Source organism: Drosophila melanogaster, chromosome 2L (assembly GCF_000001215.4).
Source record: "Drosophila melanogaster chromosome 2L".
In the NCBI taxonomy this organism is placed as follows: Eukaryota; Metazoa; Arthropoda; class Insecta; order Diptera; family Drosophilidae; genus Drosophila; species Drosophila melanogaster.
This window is the reverse complement of record NT_033779.5, coordinates 13,028,689-13,046,447: the sequence shown is the minus strand read 5'-3', so window position 1 is coordinate 13,046,447 and position 17,759 is coordinate 13,028,689. Positions and strand designations below refer to the sequence as shown.

The following is a 17,759-nucleotide window of genomic DNA, read 5'->3' as shown; positions in this document are numbered from 1 at the left end:
CCTTATTATTGCTTGATTTCTGGCACTTTGCCTTCCACCTTTTGCACCTTTCCCTTTTGCGGCATTTTCTGCTGCGGCTTCTCGCAAAAGGACTTTTCTTTGGCGTGGCTTTTCCGCGTTATCCTCGATGGTTTTTTACCTTTCGCCGGCTGCCGCCGCTTCTTATTAATGTATTGTAATCAAATACACTCTTACTTATCTGCGCTCGTTTTCGTTCCCTGGAATTTTTCGTTGATTATTTTGAGCTTTGCGTACTATCTGATGACCGCCTGCCCTCGCTATTTCCCCTCACGTTGCGCATTTAATTAAGCAAATAGCAGGAAAAGTTTGTTTGTTTTTTTTTTTCCTTTGCGGTATTTCCCTTTTGCTCTTTTCGGGGGTTTTTAAGGGTGGCATTGATGTTCACTTGTTGCTTCCTTTGTGGGGTTTTTCCAGTTTATTTTTGGCCAGCGGTCGCTTTGATCGAATAATTAAGCGAAGAGTCCACGTAAATTGTTGAATGGGGAAAAAATATTTGCGATTAAATTATAAAGAAATACAACGATAAGCTTTGATTTGTATCAATTCCTACATCGATAAAGTTTTTCACTTTGGGTCTGGTTCTATGATTTCCTTAACAACTATCTAAAGACAATGAGTTTCCATAATTGTTTGGTTTCTTTTCGGATAAGAAAGCTTATGCGCTTGGTCTGTGTTTCTGTTGACCAGAATATTTCATTAAATGAATTCTAAAACACATCTTTTTACTATGCGTGTATTTATATTTAAACAAAATATAAAGCACAATTTTTATGATTCGCTTAACTTTCGCTGCTAAATTAAAACAAACACTGGGAACCTAAGCTTTGTCCTTTAATTCCGCTTGAATTTTGTATTTGGTGCCATGGCATTGATTTCCTTTGTACACACGTGTGTGTGTGTATAGGGACCTTCAGCAAAAACTTGACGCCTTTCAACTGCACTCACTTTACCAATTTGTGACTAAATTTGCACGGCTGTCGCTCGGGGGAGCAAAAAAAAAATGGGGGGAAGGACAACTCGCTCACTCACGTCTGCGAGTTGGAATTTAATAAAAAAATATGCTGCCAGCAACGTGACAGAAGTGGAAATGGGGAAAATCAAGAAAATCGGTAGAGAATTCCTCTTAGAGCAACTGCCAACTGGCGAAGAACCGCAAATGCAGTTTAATTTTAATCAAATTGCAGAGCAATTAACCAGCAAAATGCATTCGGAGCCGCATCGGGAGGCATGAAGGAAATGCAGGTAAAACGCAAGGAGATGACACAATTAATAATGAATTACACGCAAAGAGGGGCGACTTGCTCGAGCCAAAATGTCAAGACTGCAACTGCGAACAAACAAGGTTGCCACTGGCAAAGACAACTTAATTAACCTCGACCTTCTCCTTACAACAACGACAGCAACAACGCTGACAACTGGCTGACGTCACTCGACGCTTTTTAGCCACTCAATGCCGAACGGTGGACATCGTGGGCAAGCCAATTTCAATTCCAGTTGACCATCGCCGATTGCCACATTGAGACATCAGCAATAACCCAAAAGAGCGATATTTTAGTGTCATAAAAAATTTAAAAAAGCAAAATTTGAAAAAGAAAATATTTTATTTATTAGAAATAAATTCGTTTCTTATTACAAATTTTATATATCTGCCAAAATATTTAAAAATACGAGTGTTCCATTTTAATGAATTTTACATTTATAAAAAGCATAAGTTTTCCATAAGTTTATGAAAACGTAGAAAATAGTATAAACGTGAAATTTAATATGATAAATTTATTATTTTATATTTGCATTTATTGGTAAAAAAGTCATTTATGACATCACCATTAAATAAAAAAGTAATTCACTCGATGTTATTTTTAACACTTTTTATCCGTGCACGTACAACTAGCAAGCTAATAAATGCGTGTTGACGCATTACGAATTGTGCGCATGCGCGCGGTTTGAAAACCAAAAAAAAAAAACGAAAAAACAGCGAAGCCGGCCTCCTCAGCCCCTTCAACCCCCCTCAAAAGTCGCACTGCATTTGCCGGCACAACGCGAAACCTGTTTGCCAGCCTCTCTCAATGTTGCACAAGTGCTGCTGCAGCTGATGTTTGTTGCCGCTTGCTGCTGCTGCCGCTGCCGCTGCTGCTGCTGCTGCCATTGCAGTTTCAAGAACCGGGTCAAGGTTGCTGCTGCTGCTGCTGCTGCAGCGCCTCGGCGATCACAGTCGACGTCGGCAGAGCGGCGCAGCGCAGCTTTCGCCTTGTGCGCCTCGCATTGAAAGTCAAGTTCGCGCACACATGTGTTTGATTGACATTGGCCAACAACCAACCATCTGGCGATCATGAGGGGATCGGCAAGTAAGACTGCACAGCCTTGCAACATGTTGCTTGCACCTCGCTCTCTGCTCGATCACTCGAAAAGTGGGAAGAGTTATGCAACTTTCAGGTTTTTGCGGCACTGAAAACGGGCCTGAGGAAGGATCTTGAGAAATATTGTTGATTAATGCCATAAAATTGGGAAATCAAAAACAACCATGTACAAAAAAACATCGAATTACAGATAAAACATATTTTTACTGTTTAAAGGAAAAGTGTCCTTTTATATTAAACAAGAGACTTCACTGACATTTTTCTCTTCAATTAAATGACTGCAATAAAAACCGTTTTTGATATTTTTCAACATTTTATCTGCAAATGTGCTATTATTTTCGACAAAGCATTATTAAATTAAGCTTGTTATCCAATTTGATTCAATATGTTTCCAATTTTATATGCGCACACAATACGTTAATGGGCTCAACAGAAATTCCACTCGAAATATTTTTATTTCGTGAAAATCCTTTCAGTTTTTTCCTCTCTCTTTAATACGTTTATGCATTCATATTACCAATTTAATTCTCTGCCAGGTCCAAAAACCAATCAAAATGTATATTTATGACTGCAATTCGATAGTGGGCAGAATTATATTAATTGCGAGATGCAATAATTAATAATATTTTAATGAAATTGTCAAGCCAAGAGCGGAAAATTAAAAAAAAAAACGAAAAATTCCGCATTAAAAGTGGCAATAAAATAAAGAAAATGCATCTAGAGAAAGGGTAGGGTGTGGTGTGTGGAAACGGGGGACGGTTTCCATCAGCTGCAGGCAGCAATTTAATTTTGTTTGTGGCAACATTCTCTCTCACTGATTAATGGCTAGCCACGCACAGAAGCCACCCACTCCACCCCAAACTCACACCCCTTTTGAGGCCGCTCAATCTGCTCCTGGCTGGGAAAACTCGAGCGCAAGTTAAGCGAAATGCTATTAATTTTCATAAGTAAATGAAAATTGATGTACGTGTGCCTTCCTGCCATTGCCCACTTTATCATGCCAATGGATAGTGAGTCTGTATGTACGAGTATATGTGCGTGTTCGTATAGGTTCGGTTATAAAAGCCTTGGCAAGTCAAACTTTTCAGTGTGCGGCACTCGAAGTGCAAGTGTTTGGCCACCCATCGGTGGGCCTTCTATGTAGTAATTTCAGATATTGTGCCCATAATCTATATAGGTTCCAATGGTATCAACAAGCGAGCGCTGTCATTCAGCAAATACAGTTCTCAAAGTCATCGAATGCCAGACCATAACACACTAAAACAGAATTTGTATATACTATACGGACTCTGTTTATTTAGATGCACCAGAGACCCTGAAAGCTGCTGCAACTGAGATAGCAACACGATGCCAGAGTGAGACGGCAGGCGAGCGGGCAAGGAGACACGCTGCGATGAGATAGCATTGAGCAACTTGGCAGCCTCGATTGTGCACTCATCATCAGTAGTTGCTGCTGCTGCGGCTGCTGTTGCTGTTGCGATTTTCTGCTGCTGCTGCTGCTGCTGCTGCTGCTGCTCCAAAGGCAACCGCAATGCCAAACAGCGACTCAAATGACTCAAGAAGTCAGCTCTGATAATAACTGGAACGTTGCCATGGATCTTTGATACCCTCCATGAAAGCATCTACATTATAATTTAGTGAATCCATTACATTCACGTAAATGCTATCAATTGATTTATAAGAAATCCTATTAAATGTTCTTGTAAACTATTATTATCGGAGAGCATTTAAAGTGTTCGTTTTGCTTTAAATGCTGTTTTCATTTTGAGTCATTAATGTTATTGTGATTTTCCAAAGCGATTCAGGCCTTCGCCGCTAAGAATAAATTATGAATCAGGCTTTAACCACAAGAGTGGATGCCAATGTGGTTCACTCTGGTTTTGGTTTTATAATCATCGCTGTGTTATTGCTGTCGTTGTCGCTCTTTGTGGCTGCGAAAATCAATTGTCACAAGGCCAAAACATTGGTTTAACCACCACTTCGTCCCCTGAATTTCCTTCTGTGCCCCTGCGTTCTGCACGCAATGCTGCTGCAGAGCCAAAACGATTTTTGCTGCTGATCTTGAACCAATTGCAAATTGCTAAAACGCAGCCAAAGCAACAACAATTGTTGTCACGGCCGGCTACAGATACAGATACAGATACAGCCGCTGAAAACTGTTTGAGTTACATTTATAGGCATGCCATGGCATTGACTGGCATCAATAAATTAGAATTAGAATTGTACTCTCTGTGCTCTGCACTATGCGCTCTTCTCGATTCGACCATTCGGCAACGGTGCGTATGCGTAATAAACTTGAACTTGTGCGTTCTCATTGCGATTGCAGTGTTTAGTGTGTGGATGTGTGAATCGTATATTCTTTGCGCCATATCACCGTGCCATATTTGCACATTGCGCATACGCAGCGTTGACCTCGTCTCGGACAATGCAACTAATTAGCGATTGCAGGCAGATAAACAAGCGAGAGTGTATGTGCGACTGTGGACAATTGTTTGATTATCAATTAGTTTCGTACAGGCCCAAGTGGCTGACCTTACCAGGCAGATAGTAGTAGATAGCCGAGGTGTCGGAGTCTCAGCCCGTAAACACCGCGCACTCCTTATCTGTCTCTATCGCTTCTCAATCCCTGGCTGGAACAAATAGACCAATGTCAAATGCTAAATATCTCACAGCACACGGCCATTCAAATTTGCATTTGTCTTTTTATCTCTTCCACTCTGTGTTTTTCTCTCTTCGAGTCTGAGAAAAGAGATTGTGGGTCATCACTTAAAATGTGTCATCGGCTGATCGTAGTGTGTGTTTCATTTAAAATGCAGAAATAATATAGTGATATCGCAATTAAGTTAAAGTACTAAATAACATTCGCAACTTATTAATCACCACACTTAGAATTCGAGGATCTTGTGTTTCACTTTCAAAATGATTCAGAAGGTGAAATTACACAACCATATACTTTACTTTGATCTGAGCAAACCTTTTAGTAAAAAATAACAGCAACAAAAATCACGCTTATCAGAGAAAAAACCGAAATAAAACTAAGCCAAGATGGGTGGAAAAATTCTCAGAAAAGGGGGAAAATGGGCATATTTCGCTTTTCTTATCCGAGAACATAAAACAAGATGTGAACTGCGCTACATATCTGAAAATATTTCTTATTCGACTGTGCAATAATGTTATCCAAAATATGTAAATTTCACTGCCACGCCCTTCGTCTGCGACATAATTAAAGAGTGAACCATAAATTTGCTTAAAGCAACAGCGATGCATAAATTGTTTCTCTACTTTAGTGAAAATAATTGCAATTTATGACAGTTTTGTGGCATATCGACGCGTGGCATCGGCGACGTTGTCGCTGTTGCTCCATAAATTTTAACCACACTCGCCACTCGACACGGCTCGAAGAATATTTAATAAACAAAACTTGTGCTAATCGTTAAATTATGATTAATGTGCCGACAACAAACAATAAACTTGGCCGCCCAAGAACACCAAAAACGTGCACCAAGAACCGTGGGCGACAGCATCGAACGTGCCTAACAAAATCCCAGACAAAAGGCCAAAACACTAAAGACCAAAAACCAAAAGACCAAGATGGTATGGAATATAGAACCCAAAAGTCGAGTCCTTGAAGGCGACTCGTGTGTGCTAAAATATGCGCCGCCATGAACTCAGCCGGCCAACAAACATGGAAACTTGGCAGGCATTACGTGATAATATGTGACGAAGTGAATAATTAGGGGTGATGTGCTAAATAGCAAGACGGCACTGTTGATGATAAAAAGGCGGCTGGAAATGCTGGTAGAAAGCTAATGAATTTATGGAGTGCAAGTTTAACGGAGGCTATTCCATTAAGACAGAAGAAAAATGGAAAAAATATATCGAAATTAAAGCATTCCAGTTAAAGCTTAGAAATATATGGAATTTATTCATTCACATTCAATTGAGTTAAAAGTAGTTGATTTTATTCATTTAAAGCATATTAGCAAGCATTTTTATTTAGTTTTGGCTTAAGTTTCCCCACCTTGGATTATACTAAGTAAGCAGACCATCAACTTTCTTGCTACCTTTCGCCGCAGAATAAAACCTTTTGCAATCTGCCACACCACTGCATAATTTTCATCCGGCCTTGGTCTTGTTTTTTTCCCCCAATTCATTGGCCATGTCACCGTCTGGGCCAACTTGCCTTTACGCCACGCCTCTTTTGCATAATTGAAGACGGCTTTTGCTGCTTCTGCTGCTGCCTTTCGGTTTTTTTCTTTCCTTTTTAGAGCCAAATGGGGTATTTTGGCTTAGCTCTGCTCTGAACTTGCCTAGACCGAAGTCAGCTTATTAAATATTAAAGCCCCGACTGGGGACCGCTAAATCCTGCGGCTGTCAAGGTGCCGCAAAAACTCAGCTCAAAAGCCTGTCACACATCCTGCCGAGCTGGGCGGAAAGTGGGAGTTGGTGGGTGGGGGAAAAGGTGTTACCTGCCACCTGCAGCCGAATTCAATTTCTTGTCGTTCGCTTAGTGCCTCTGCCATCTTGTCAAAGCCAAAACTCAGTTGCAAGTCGTTGGGGAAAAAACTGCGAAAAAGGAAAAATCCGGAGCAAAACCATGGCAGAAAAAGTGTAAAGTGAATGAAAAAAATCAACTACTAAAAGTATTATTATTGTTGGTTGCACCTGGAGGTGGTTTACTTTGTCACGGATATGTTTTCTTTAGACTTACCATGTCAGACCCGACTTTATATATCCCTATTGCTGTGTGTGCATGCTTTGCGTGTGTGTGTGTGCTGAAACATGCCGGAAGTTAAATAGGAAATTTTATATGCTTTTATAACTGTGCACGTGTCTACAAGTGGCGAGCTCCCAGTTGCTGGCTGCAGCCAAAGCAAAGAGTTCTTAACTACATGGTATATGTACGTGCACGCACAGCAGCGGGCAAGGTTGTAGCACTTTAGATGGCAGTTACCAAATGAATTTATGGTAAACACACAAATATGCTAGCATTTTTAGAGCGCTTAAATTCTGCAACTTTAAAATTGTAATGACAACACATTCTTTAATTTGAGCTTATGTTTAAGTTCTGAATTTATTATTGTTCCTTCAATTGTCTTGCATTTGAGTGTGTGGAACTGCGTGTGTTACCTTGCGGCAAGCTGCTCGTTTGATGAAGTACCGCTCTTGGTTGCGGCTGCGGCTTTGACTGCAACTTGCAGCAACTTTGAGGCGAGCGTGTGCATCCTGCCTCCTTGCCGCACATACCACAGAAAAAAGTAGGAAAGTAAAATACACGTGTATGCGTGTTTTACCCCTTTGAGAACCAATCGAATTTATGTGTGAAGCCATGGAGTTGCCTCCAGCATGGCAATAGCAAATTTAAATCCCTAAAAAATAGGCTATGAAATATAAATGAAATATTGCCAATTCGATTTTTGACAACAGACATCTGAGATATACAGCACACATTCGAATGAAAAAGCTATTGACTTATTGATGGTGATGACTTGGCCTTAACATAAAGAATTTATTTGCTTACCATTTTCATTGTTTATGACTGATATTTCATTTTAGCCCCTTCCTTTCGCTTATACCCAAAAAAAAAGTTTGCCAGTTTTGGGTTATAATACAGTACATTAATATCATTTGTCTTGTCCTTAAATGGCCAAGAAAATATATGAATATCGATATAAAGCGGCTTGGATCGGTTTTATAATAAAATGACACTTGTCATTATTGACGAATTCAACTCAGCTCTTGTTAAAAACCTTAACCAATTGGAATTACCCAACTTTTCCACAATACGACTTTAATTTTCCCATGTCAGTCTTGGGTCAAGCAAACAAACTGCAACAAATTGCTTTTCATTTTTCCTCTTTTTGATTACTGCAAAAAACCTGAACTTCTGAACAATGTTGTGTGCATTTGTGCGGCTTCATTACACCTCCTTGGCAGAATCCCTCGCCCACATTGCCACATTCACTGACCAAGCAACACTTTTTGCAACCACATCGCCATGGATGGAGGTCTCTGTGTACCCATAGGATTGCAGATGGAAAAACTTCAAGCTCCACATGCTGCACTCGAGGAACTTTCTCTTCACTCTGTGGGCGAAATTGAGCTGCTTCATTTAGCTGGATGGAAAAGAGCCGAGCTGCAGGATACAAGTGCAGCTCCATTGGGGCAACAGGCAAACAAACAAGTCGAGTTTTTGGCTAGACATGGACTTAAACACACCCATCTTCCCACATATCCGAAAAACACTCTTCAACGCTTCCGTGGCCGAGTGTTTGATTAGAAAAGTTTACCGAGAAGTTGCTTAAAAGATTTGCGTCAGTACAAACTGCAGTTTAACTACTTCTTCCATCTAGTCAATATTTGACGTAGAAACGTGAGCTTGTTGAGCATGTCCTGTTCATAAATGCAGTAAAAATCTTAGGAATTAACTGAAGGCACAAAAATGTCCCACATTTATCACAAGCCTATGGTGAGTGCGGAATGGTTAGGAAAACCATACATGAGACGGGTCTCAATGGCAGGCTTAAATGTCAAGTGTCCGTGTCTGATGCTGGCCATGGATGCTTCCTGTCCTTCCGGGCCTGCATGTCCTTCTAACCCGTTGCTCTGACCTCTCCCTCCCTTTTTTGTGTGCACATGGAAAAATAATGGCAATTTTTGGTATAGAAGAAGACTTGGCAGCGAAACATAAAAGTTTCCTTCTTTTCCATTTTTACTAGTTCTAATGTTTAATATTTTGCAGTGCAGAGGGAATAAAAATGCATGACCGCAACACATTTCTCAACTGGAGCGCCCCTCCTCCACGTTGTATCCTTTTGCCTTAAAAGTGTTAAAATGTTGATTGTCCTTTTTTGTCGGCGCCTCATGCGTCCCTCTGTGTGTGCGTGTGTATCTGCGGGTGCGTTTGCCTGTGTGTGTCTGGCTGCCACAGTCTGCGTGTTAAGTGTTTGTGCTTTGCAACGCCTTCAGTTGGATTCTCTTTCCGGCCATCACCCGCTCCCTTTGTGTCTGCGTCTCGTGCGTGTCACAAATAAATTTTTAAGTAGCATTTGTGTTGATTGCCTTGAAAAAGGACACGGAACAGTGGCACAGCCCTCAGCCCAAGGACCAAAACGAAGCCATCCCAAAAACCGAACCCATGCTGAACTGGAACCCGCATAGCAGCTCGTCTCATTTTACGGTTTCGGATTAGGCTCTCGACAACTGCCGCCCGGCTGAAGTGCGCTTGATTTCCACATTATTTTCCCCCGATGGCTTTCCTTTCCGTTTTGTCCGTCAGCTTTTCTTTTCAAGTGGATCTCGTTCTTCTGCCTGGTTAACAAATTAAGTGCGGTAAAATGTCATTCGGATTGCCACAAATTAAAATGGTGTAAATGGAGATGTTGTCTTGCCTTTTAACAGGTTTTGTGGTTTACACCGTTTGGATTTGCTTGTTGAATTGAAACAGTAAAATAAGTTAAAAACAAATAACTAAGATGTTTAGACATAAAAGGGAAATTTAAGACATTACGGTATTAAATATTTTGAACGCTATTTCAATTCTTTCATATTTTTCTAAACAAATAAATTTTAGTGTATGTCTTTCAAAATTTTTTTTTATTAATTTATTTATTAAGGCATACGGGGAAGTCTTGAAGCCCCTTTGTGTCCTTCTTATCTATTAATTCAGCCCATTTGGGCTCGCCGGCTAACTATAGTTAGCTTTTTCTGCGGACCCTTGTCAAAGGAGATCGGGTAATGAGATCCCTCGGTTGCCTTCTATTGAGCCTCTTTCAAAATTATAACAAAAAACCTGCTAAGCTCCAAAATATATTTTTTAACTAACCGACTCTGCTTAACATCCTTCGATTTTCTCTGTTGCCTTACATTCACAAAGAGAGGGGACTCTCTCTTTCGTTCCGCATCTCTTAAGGCTTCTCTTCGCAAAAAGTCCAACTGTTAGGCATCCTTTAACAGTCTTGCATCTGCAGAACAAGAGAACTTACCAACAGCATCAACAGCAGCATCCTTTTCACAGGATTTTCACTGTGAAAACCCAACCACGGCGGTCACTTCTTCAGTTGTTGTTGGACCACTAGACCGACTCGTTGTGTGACGGCTGCGAAATAAACGCGAAAAAGACATTGGGAAAGAGAGAGAGAGAAAGAAAAGAGCGCAAAAAAGAGAAAAGTTTTTTTTTGTTGTTTGTGTTTCTTTTGAAAAAAAGAAAATCTTTCTGTTAAATCCGACGACAGGCGAACCAAGTGTAAGTGTGTATGTGTGTAGCTGTGTGCGAGCAGACAATGCAAACGGGGCGCATTAGCAACGTTGTCCTGCCATTTTTGTGCTGCCTATTAATTTGCATGTGCGCGGTTTCAGAGATGTCTCTCAGATTTTTACCATCCAGTGGTTTTTCTTTTCGCCCTTTTTATATACACTCAATAGGCAGTTTTTTCCCATTTATTATTACAAACTGATGCTTTCGAAGCATATGTTTGTTTATAATTTAATTTCGGCCTCTACTTTTTAAACCCAAATATTTCCTAGCTGTTGGAGGAGCGTATATAGCTGCAAAAAAGTATGAGTTGCGAATGGACAACATGGCGTATGAGTGTCAAGAGGTGAAACTGACAACTGACAACATCGCGTCATGTTCATGTATGAAGGAACAGGGCGACTTGTGGGCGGGTCTCATCAAATCGGGCGACCACGGAAATATATTCACACATTCGTAGCCAAAGGGCACAGCAGGTGACTGTCAACATATGCCAGCATATGCTCGTACCAACGCCCCTAGTAATTCCCAAATGAGGAAAAAAGCCAACGAAAAATGTGGACTTTTCGTAGCACTTTGATAAATACTTAATTTAGATTTCACAGCACATTCCGGCCACTCAACTGAAATCTAAAACGGAAGTGGAAAATCCGGCCACTTCCGGTCAACTTTTTTTCCGCGACAAAAAAAATTAAAAATGCCAAAGTGCTCGAATATCTTAGCAGGCAAGGTTTCGACCTTGGTATTTATCTAGAAGAATAGGGAAAAGAGAGCAGGAAATAAGGAAAAACTGTTTTACTTTATGCCGTCTCATCAGTGTGCGTGTGTCCCTAGGACAACTGAATACGTGTGTGTGTGTGGGTGACTTTCAGCAAATGGATTTCTACGTGACAAATCTTTATTTAATTTCAAAAATGCGAAATAAACTTTGACGTCTGTTGAGATTTATGTGAAGGCAATATAAATGCGTCGGCCCCGTTGATCCTTAAAGATGCCAAGGAAGTTTAATGGCTGACTGTTTTGTAAAAGTTTTGACTGCCTCGACGTTTTAGTTTTAGCAACAGAATCTTTAAGTAATAACACCCACACCAAGAATGGCAAAAACTTTTCCGCCCCTCATCAACTTTATTTAGCGCGATGGGGAAGTGGCATAAATCTGGATATCTTGTTTTTAAACTTAAACGTAGGCAATTTGAATATAAATTTTTAAAGCAGCAAATTGTGCTTAAGAAAGCGATATTCCAAACGGTCTTAATTATAAACTTGCCGATTACTCTCTCTCTCTCTCTCTCATCGCACTTTTACTATGGCTGTTATAACGTTTTAAAAGGTAATTCGCACAGCAGTAAACAGGGCGATAACTTCCTCTCGAAAGGATCATGAAATTAAAACGAAATGGCCAGCATGAAGAGCATCGAAAGCGTTAGTTGCCATCGAATAAACAAATTGATGATGAATAAACATTTTGTCGACCATTCGTAGAGACCTTTCTCCCTCTGGCGCATTTCTTATTTACTTCACTGCAGTTTGCAGTTAATTTGTAGCAACAACACAGCTTCCGTTCTCCCATTTCCTGTCGCTCCACTTCCCTTTCCGGTTGCCTGTCCTCCTGCTGCTCCGCAAGCAAATGACCAAACAAGGAAATTGGCTACCCGAACGCCACTTGGTCCACAGAAACTTAACGATTGCAGTGCCAATTAAGCTTCCAAAATTCGAACCGAACATTCGGGACATTTAAGTCGCTGTAATGAACAAATTATGCAACTTTTACACTTTACAAGGCTGACGAATGAAGTAATTAGGGAAATGGATCTCGTTTAAAGTAATAACTGCATTATTACTTCTGAAATAAGAACCTAGATACAGAGGTACCTCTGCAGATATTATATTCCAAATTCATATTTATTTAAAGTAACAAAAGCGCTAAGTCTGTGCGGTTGTTAATTAAAGTGACAAAAAGCTAAAAAGCTGAAACGTTTAAGGACTCTGGGCCTGCGAACCATCAATCAAACCGCCAACGCTCAACAGTTTTTAATGCAGCCACTGAAAAAAAGGCGTAGTCCTGTCGCCTCATTATCACCAAAAACAGAACAGAAACAGACCGAAAAGGCGGAAAAGAAGTCTTAGAGCGTCAAACCGGTTGGCAAGGGGGAATTGGGTTGCGGGAAAGGGTAGAGGATAAACGGGATAGCCAAGAACTGCCAGGACAACGGGCTAAGCCCACAGCAAGATTAATTAAGTCCGCGTAGGCTGCAACAGCAGCAAGAAAAACAACAACAACAAGAAGAGCAAACAAAGGCAACAGCTTGGGCCCGCCAAGTGCGTACGCCAGCCCCTTTCACCCAGCACATCCTTGCCTCATCCTTTGTAGCATACTTTTTGGCGTCGCGTGAGAAATTAAAATTTCAAAGCAAAACGTGTTGCCGCATAAGCACGTTGTGTGCCTGTGCCTGTGTGTGTGTGTGTATAAACGTATTTACACAGCCAAGAACAACAATAACAATAGGGCAACAACTGAAAACTGAGGAGAAAAAATAAAACATCAAAAATAAGAAAAACAAAACGTAAACAAAGGCAAATAAGCAGGAATCAGCTCGTCGACGTATTTTCTCCAGTGGCTTCCGTAATAAGCGCGGTGTCAACAATGCATAAGGATGAGGCGATCCTGTCCAGAACGAGGGCTACCAGAAACCGTGACTAAGTCATGTGCTGAACTCAATTTTAAAATCACTTCAATACCTTAGTACTTTAAAGTGAAGCATACATATGGAATAACATATATGCTATACTTTATTATGTATTTAAAAGACCATCTTTTGACATGATTCCTTTTATCTTGAAAAAAGGGCATACACCATGTATGCTAAACAGAAGTGCATCAATTACAACTCACCTGGCCGACCCCAGGTTAAATTAATTTGGAGTGTGTTCTTCCGTCCAGTGATCGCCAACAGTGACTGTTGTGCATGTTGTCCTGCCAGCCCTGCAGCCACCCAACCACCCAACTACCCACACGAACGCACTTACACACACGCACACCCACTCGGAGGCCTCTCTCCTCCTCTCTCTCTCTCTCGTGTTGTTAATGAGTTCCGCCTTGACGCTGATGAGGATGTTGGATGTAGGATGAAGGATGCTGGGAGGATGATGAGCTTGTTGCTCTGCGACAATAAACGTGTTGAATGTCAAGAGTACACAGCCTACACGAGTGTGTGTGCAGGATATATATGTTTATCTTAATGTATTTTCGCGCCATCTCTTTTTATAATTAAATATGTTACTTAAATGATGGCACCAGAGAGATGCTCCATCAAATTGTTTCTTCCTTTTTCGATGGTCCTCCTCTAAGCCAAAACACAATTGCGGTTACTGTGCGGAAAGGACTTTCACACACACACACATACACCCATGTGTGTTGCGGGTGGGCAATAAAAAACGCTTAAAAAGCAAAATTACTGCATTTGATAAAAACGACACCCCAAGGATTAGCCGCAAGTGGGGAAAGCGCCCACGTATTTCCTCCCTTCCTGTGCACTCATGCAAACGGTGGCTCCACTAGGAGAAAAAAGGTTGACCTTCATTGGATCCCGACCCTATATGAGTATGTGTGTGTGCTTGTGTGGAAGCATTGAAATTTTCCAGCTCTCTTACTCGGACTCATCCTCCGTTTCCCTTTTTCAACTTGGCCAACTCCAATTAGCCCCAAAATGGATTTGTGTTACGCACAAACTACAATACGTTTACCTCTGAGATTTGAGGCGACTCTTTGGGTTCGCTTTCCCTGTCAAAACTCTCGAATGATTTTCCATTTTCCGTTGCCCAATTTCCCCGACATTCTGTTGATTTTACGCTACTTTGTCGCATTTTCGGCGGACAGAAAACATTTCATTTTAATATCCTGCCAAGCAAGTTGGGAAAAGCGAACCAACTTTTGCTGATAAAGGTTGGCAGGAGCAGGGGATGTCGGCGTTTCGAGGGGAAAATGCTGAAATATTTATGAGACTGACACACACAGAAACAGGCAGATTCATGTGTGCTTGTGTTAATGTATGTGTAATGAGTTGGGCAAGTGTTGAAATCTGCATTTAAGACATCCTTTGTATCGCATATGGGATTTCATTACCTGTGTCCTTTCTTCAATTTGATGCCCAGGAATACGATAGTGGTAGTATAAAGAACTGGCGGAATATTTAACATGGGTTTCTTAATAATTTGCCTTTAAATGAAACTCAAAAGATACATTCAACTGATACTTAAAATGGGTCAATTCAACTTAAAGGGTTATATAAAGTTACAAGGAAACGCTGTTTCACAATTTTGAATAAAGGGAGCAAGCATTTCATCATGGTGTAGCTGCCATGAGGCTTAAATGAGATTACTTTGTACCACATCTAACTGGATTACATTTCCCCTTCTTGCAGCTAACCACTAGCCAGTCTTGAGGGAGTTGCCAGGACAGAAGACCATCAGACCGGGAGAAACATGGACCTGCCTTCAATGGTGCAGCGTTCAGGAGACACGCTCATCGTGCGCAGCGTGGTCAGCGGCAATCAGCTGTACACGGAGCAGGGTGGCCACCAGCCCACCAGCGGGAACACGGGACACATGACGAGCAACTCGACCAGCAATACGCCAGTGGCACAGGCGGGCTCATCCCTTTTGGAGCGACATGTGGAGCGTTTCCGGCTGCAGCAGTTGTTGCAACAACAGCGTCAAGCAGCAGCTGTAGTTGCCGTTGTGAACAGCGTGCAGCAGCAGCAGCAACAGCAACCACAGCAGGTCGGCATGGATGCCAAGGAGGAGGGTCTGCCGCAATGCAAGATCAAGCGGAACTATAGCTGCAACCACTGTGCGTACTTTACACAGAATCCGCGCTATCACTTGACCCATCTGCGCGATGTGCACGGCGAGAAGATAGTGATCAACAAGTGCAAGCTGTGCCTGTACGCATCGCGACATTTCCAGAAGCTGGTGCGGCACATGAAAATGGTGCACGGCTGCACGGACGGCATTCCCAGTGGTCATGGTCAGGCCAGGGGCAAGAGGGGCATGAGCCGGGAGGCACGCAAGCGCCGGCTGGAGGAGAGCGTGGGTGTAATGGGTGGCCAATCCCTGACAGTTACCGTTCCGGATGTGCCCACGCTGGAGCAAGTGAAGCGAGAGCTGCTCCTGCAGGAGGAGAAGCTGCAGCGGGACATTCAGGCCTTCAACCAGCGACAGCGCGAGGAGCAGCAGCGCGAACAGCAGCGGGAACTGGAACTGGTGGCCACCAGTGCGTATGAGCGACAAATGCAGGTCCTTCGCGACTACGAGCGTCAGTCGCCCGCCGAACCACCAACTCCTTCGCCTACCAGCGGATCGGCAACGCCCCCCTCCAACGGGGAGGAGCCCCAGAACCGGCTGCTCAAGTGTAGCGCCTGCGAGTTCACCACCCTCTATCGAACCCAACTGCGTGCCCACGAGCTGGCCGAGCACGGCAAGACCAAGTTCTTCCGCTGCGACAAGTGCAGCTATGTGACCCACATCAAGGCGCGCTTTAGCAAGCACGTCAAGTACCACTCCATGCCGATGATCAAGTGCGTCACCTGCGACTTCCGCACGCCCTACAAATGGAATCTGGACAGGCACATGAAGAATCATGGCGGCGCGGGAGCCTTCAAGTGCGCCGCTTGCGACTTTACCGCTGACATCAAGCAATCGCTGACGGTCCACGAGATGAACCACCATGTGCCACCGGTGGGCAATGCCGGCTCCATTTGGCCAAGACGCCAGAATAAAGTCGGAGCGAGCGAGATGTGCGAGGATTTCCTCAGCGATTCCGCCGAGCTGGAGGATCAATATAACAACAACAACGTCGATGACGAACTGGACGGCGTCGATGATGCCGACGAGGCAATGAGTGGAGGGGAGGAGCAACCGTTGCACCTCCATCACTACGGCAAACGGAGCAAGTACGACGATGAGGAGGAGCCCACAGATCTCTCGCAGAAGGGCGGATGCTCCTCGGACACCTCCAGTGTGGGAACGCCCACGCCGAGGGCACAGCGAACCATGCCCAATCTCATACCGATCAGCAAGGGGGCCAAAGAGTAAGTACACTTTAGACCAACCATCATCAACCATCACCAATGATTTAGAGGAAATCCTAATTACATTTATTTTCTTCACCACAGCGTATTAAACCTTTCGAAGGAGACGAATGCTTCGCGCAGTTCCCTGACGGAAATTGCCTCCATGTTCTTCAATGAGAAACAGATCTCGGAGATGCTTGACAAGTCGGATGTGCCACAATTGTCGCCGGCAACGACTGTGGCCTCCCAGAACTCGACGCGCAGCCAATTGACCAAGAAATCCAGCTTCATGGACAAACTGAAGACGGGGGCGCAGCACGAGAATCTGGTGTGCCAGTGCGGTCATGTGGCCAAGTGCCTTTCGGAGTCGATCATCCACGGCAAGAGCTGTCACGCCTCGGCGGTGATCATCGACGAAGATGAAGCTGGTCTGCACGAGGACGATGGCGACGATCGGCTGGAGATCGATGAGGATGACGAAGATCACCACTCGCATTCGGCCCTGAATCTCAGTGTGACGGGATCGACGCGTTGCCAGCACTGCCGGCACCGCTGCAAGTCCTCCACAGATCTGATGCACCATCTGAAGCAGTGCGTCGAGGCGATCCGTTGCGCCAACGAGATGTACGACTCGAATTCCGGCGAGAGTGGCGATCGGCGACCGGACTCGCAGAGCCTCCAGCAGCAGGCGGCCGTCCAGCAGCAGCGGGTGTGCATCTGGAACAAGGCCACCAAGGAGATCATCGCCGCAGCGGCCGCATCCCTACAGCAGGACAAGAACAACCACAACCTGGTTAAGTCCCCAACCGGAAGTCAGGCGGCCAGTAACGAGGAGAACAGCTACTATGGCGTAGAAACGGCACCCGGATACGGCGAGGTAAGTCCGGAGTCCACTTAGCACAGTTCCCCCGAGCAGTTCATTTATGTTTTTATTGGAAATAAAAAAAAAAAATTTTTTAATTTAAAGTTTTGAATAACTTTTTAGAAGAAAAGACTTTATTTTAATTTGACTTTTTTTTATTGGGATAAAAAGATTTCTTTAAAAAAGATTAACTA

General features: G+C 43.1%; 1 protein-coding gene across 4 annotated transcripts in view, besides 1 other annotated feature; it reads left to right on the top strand.

The window, feature by feature from the left end:
- Positions 1–17,759, top strand: part of CG9932 (uncharacterized protein) — a 38,273-nt gene that overhangs the window by 13,693 nt on the left and 6,821 nt on the right. For all 4 annotated transcript variants that reach the window (NM_001273500.2, NM_001259087.3, NM_001273499.1 and 1 more), the window contains exons 3-4: positions 15,054–16,721; positions 16,806–17,580. In NM_001273500.2, the coding sequence (NP_001260429.1) occupies positions 15,115–16,721; positions 16,806–17,580 (2,382 nt within the window). In that variant the 5' untranslated portion in view covers positions 15,054–15,114. The remainder of the gene's footprint in view (positions 1–15,053; positions 16,722–16,805; positions 17,581–17,759) is intronic.
- Positions 9,968–10,148: a mobile genetic element.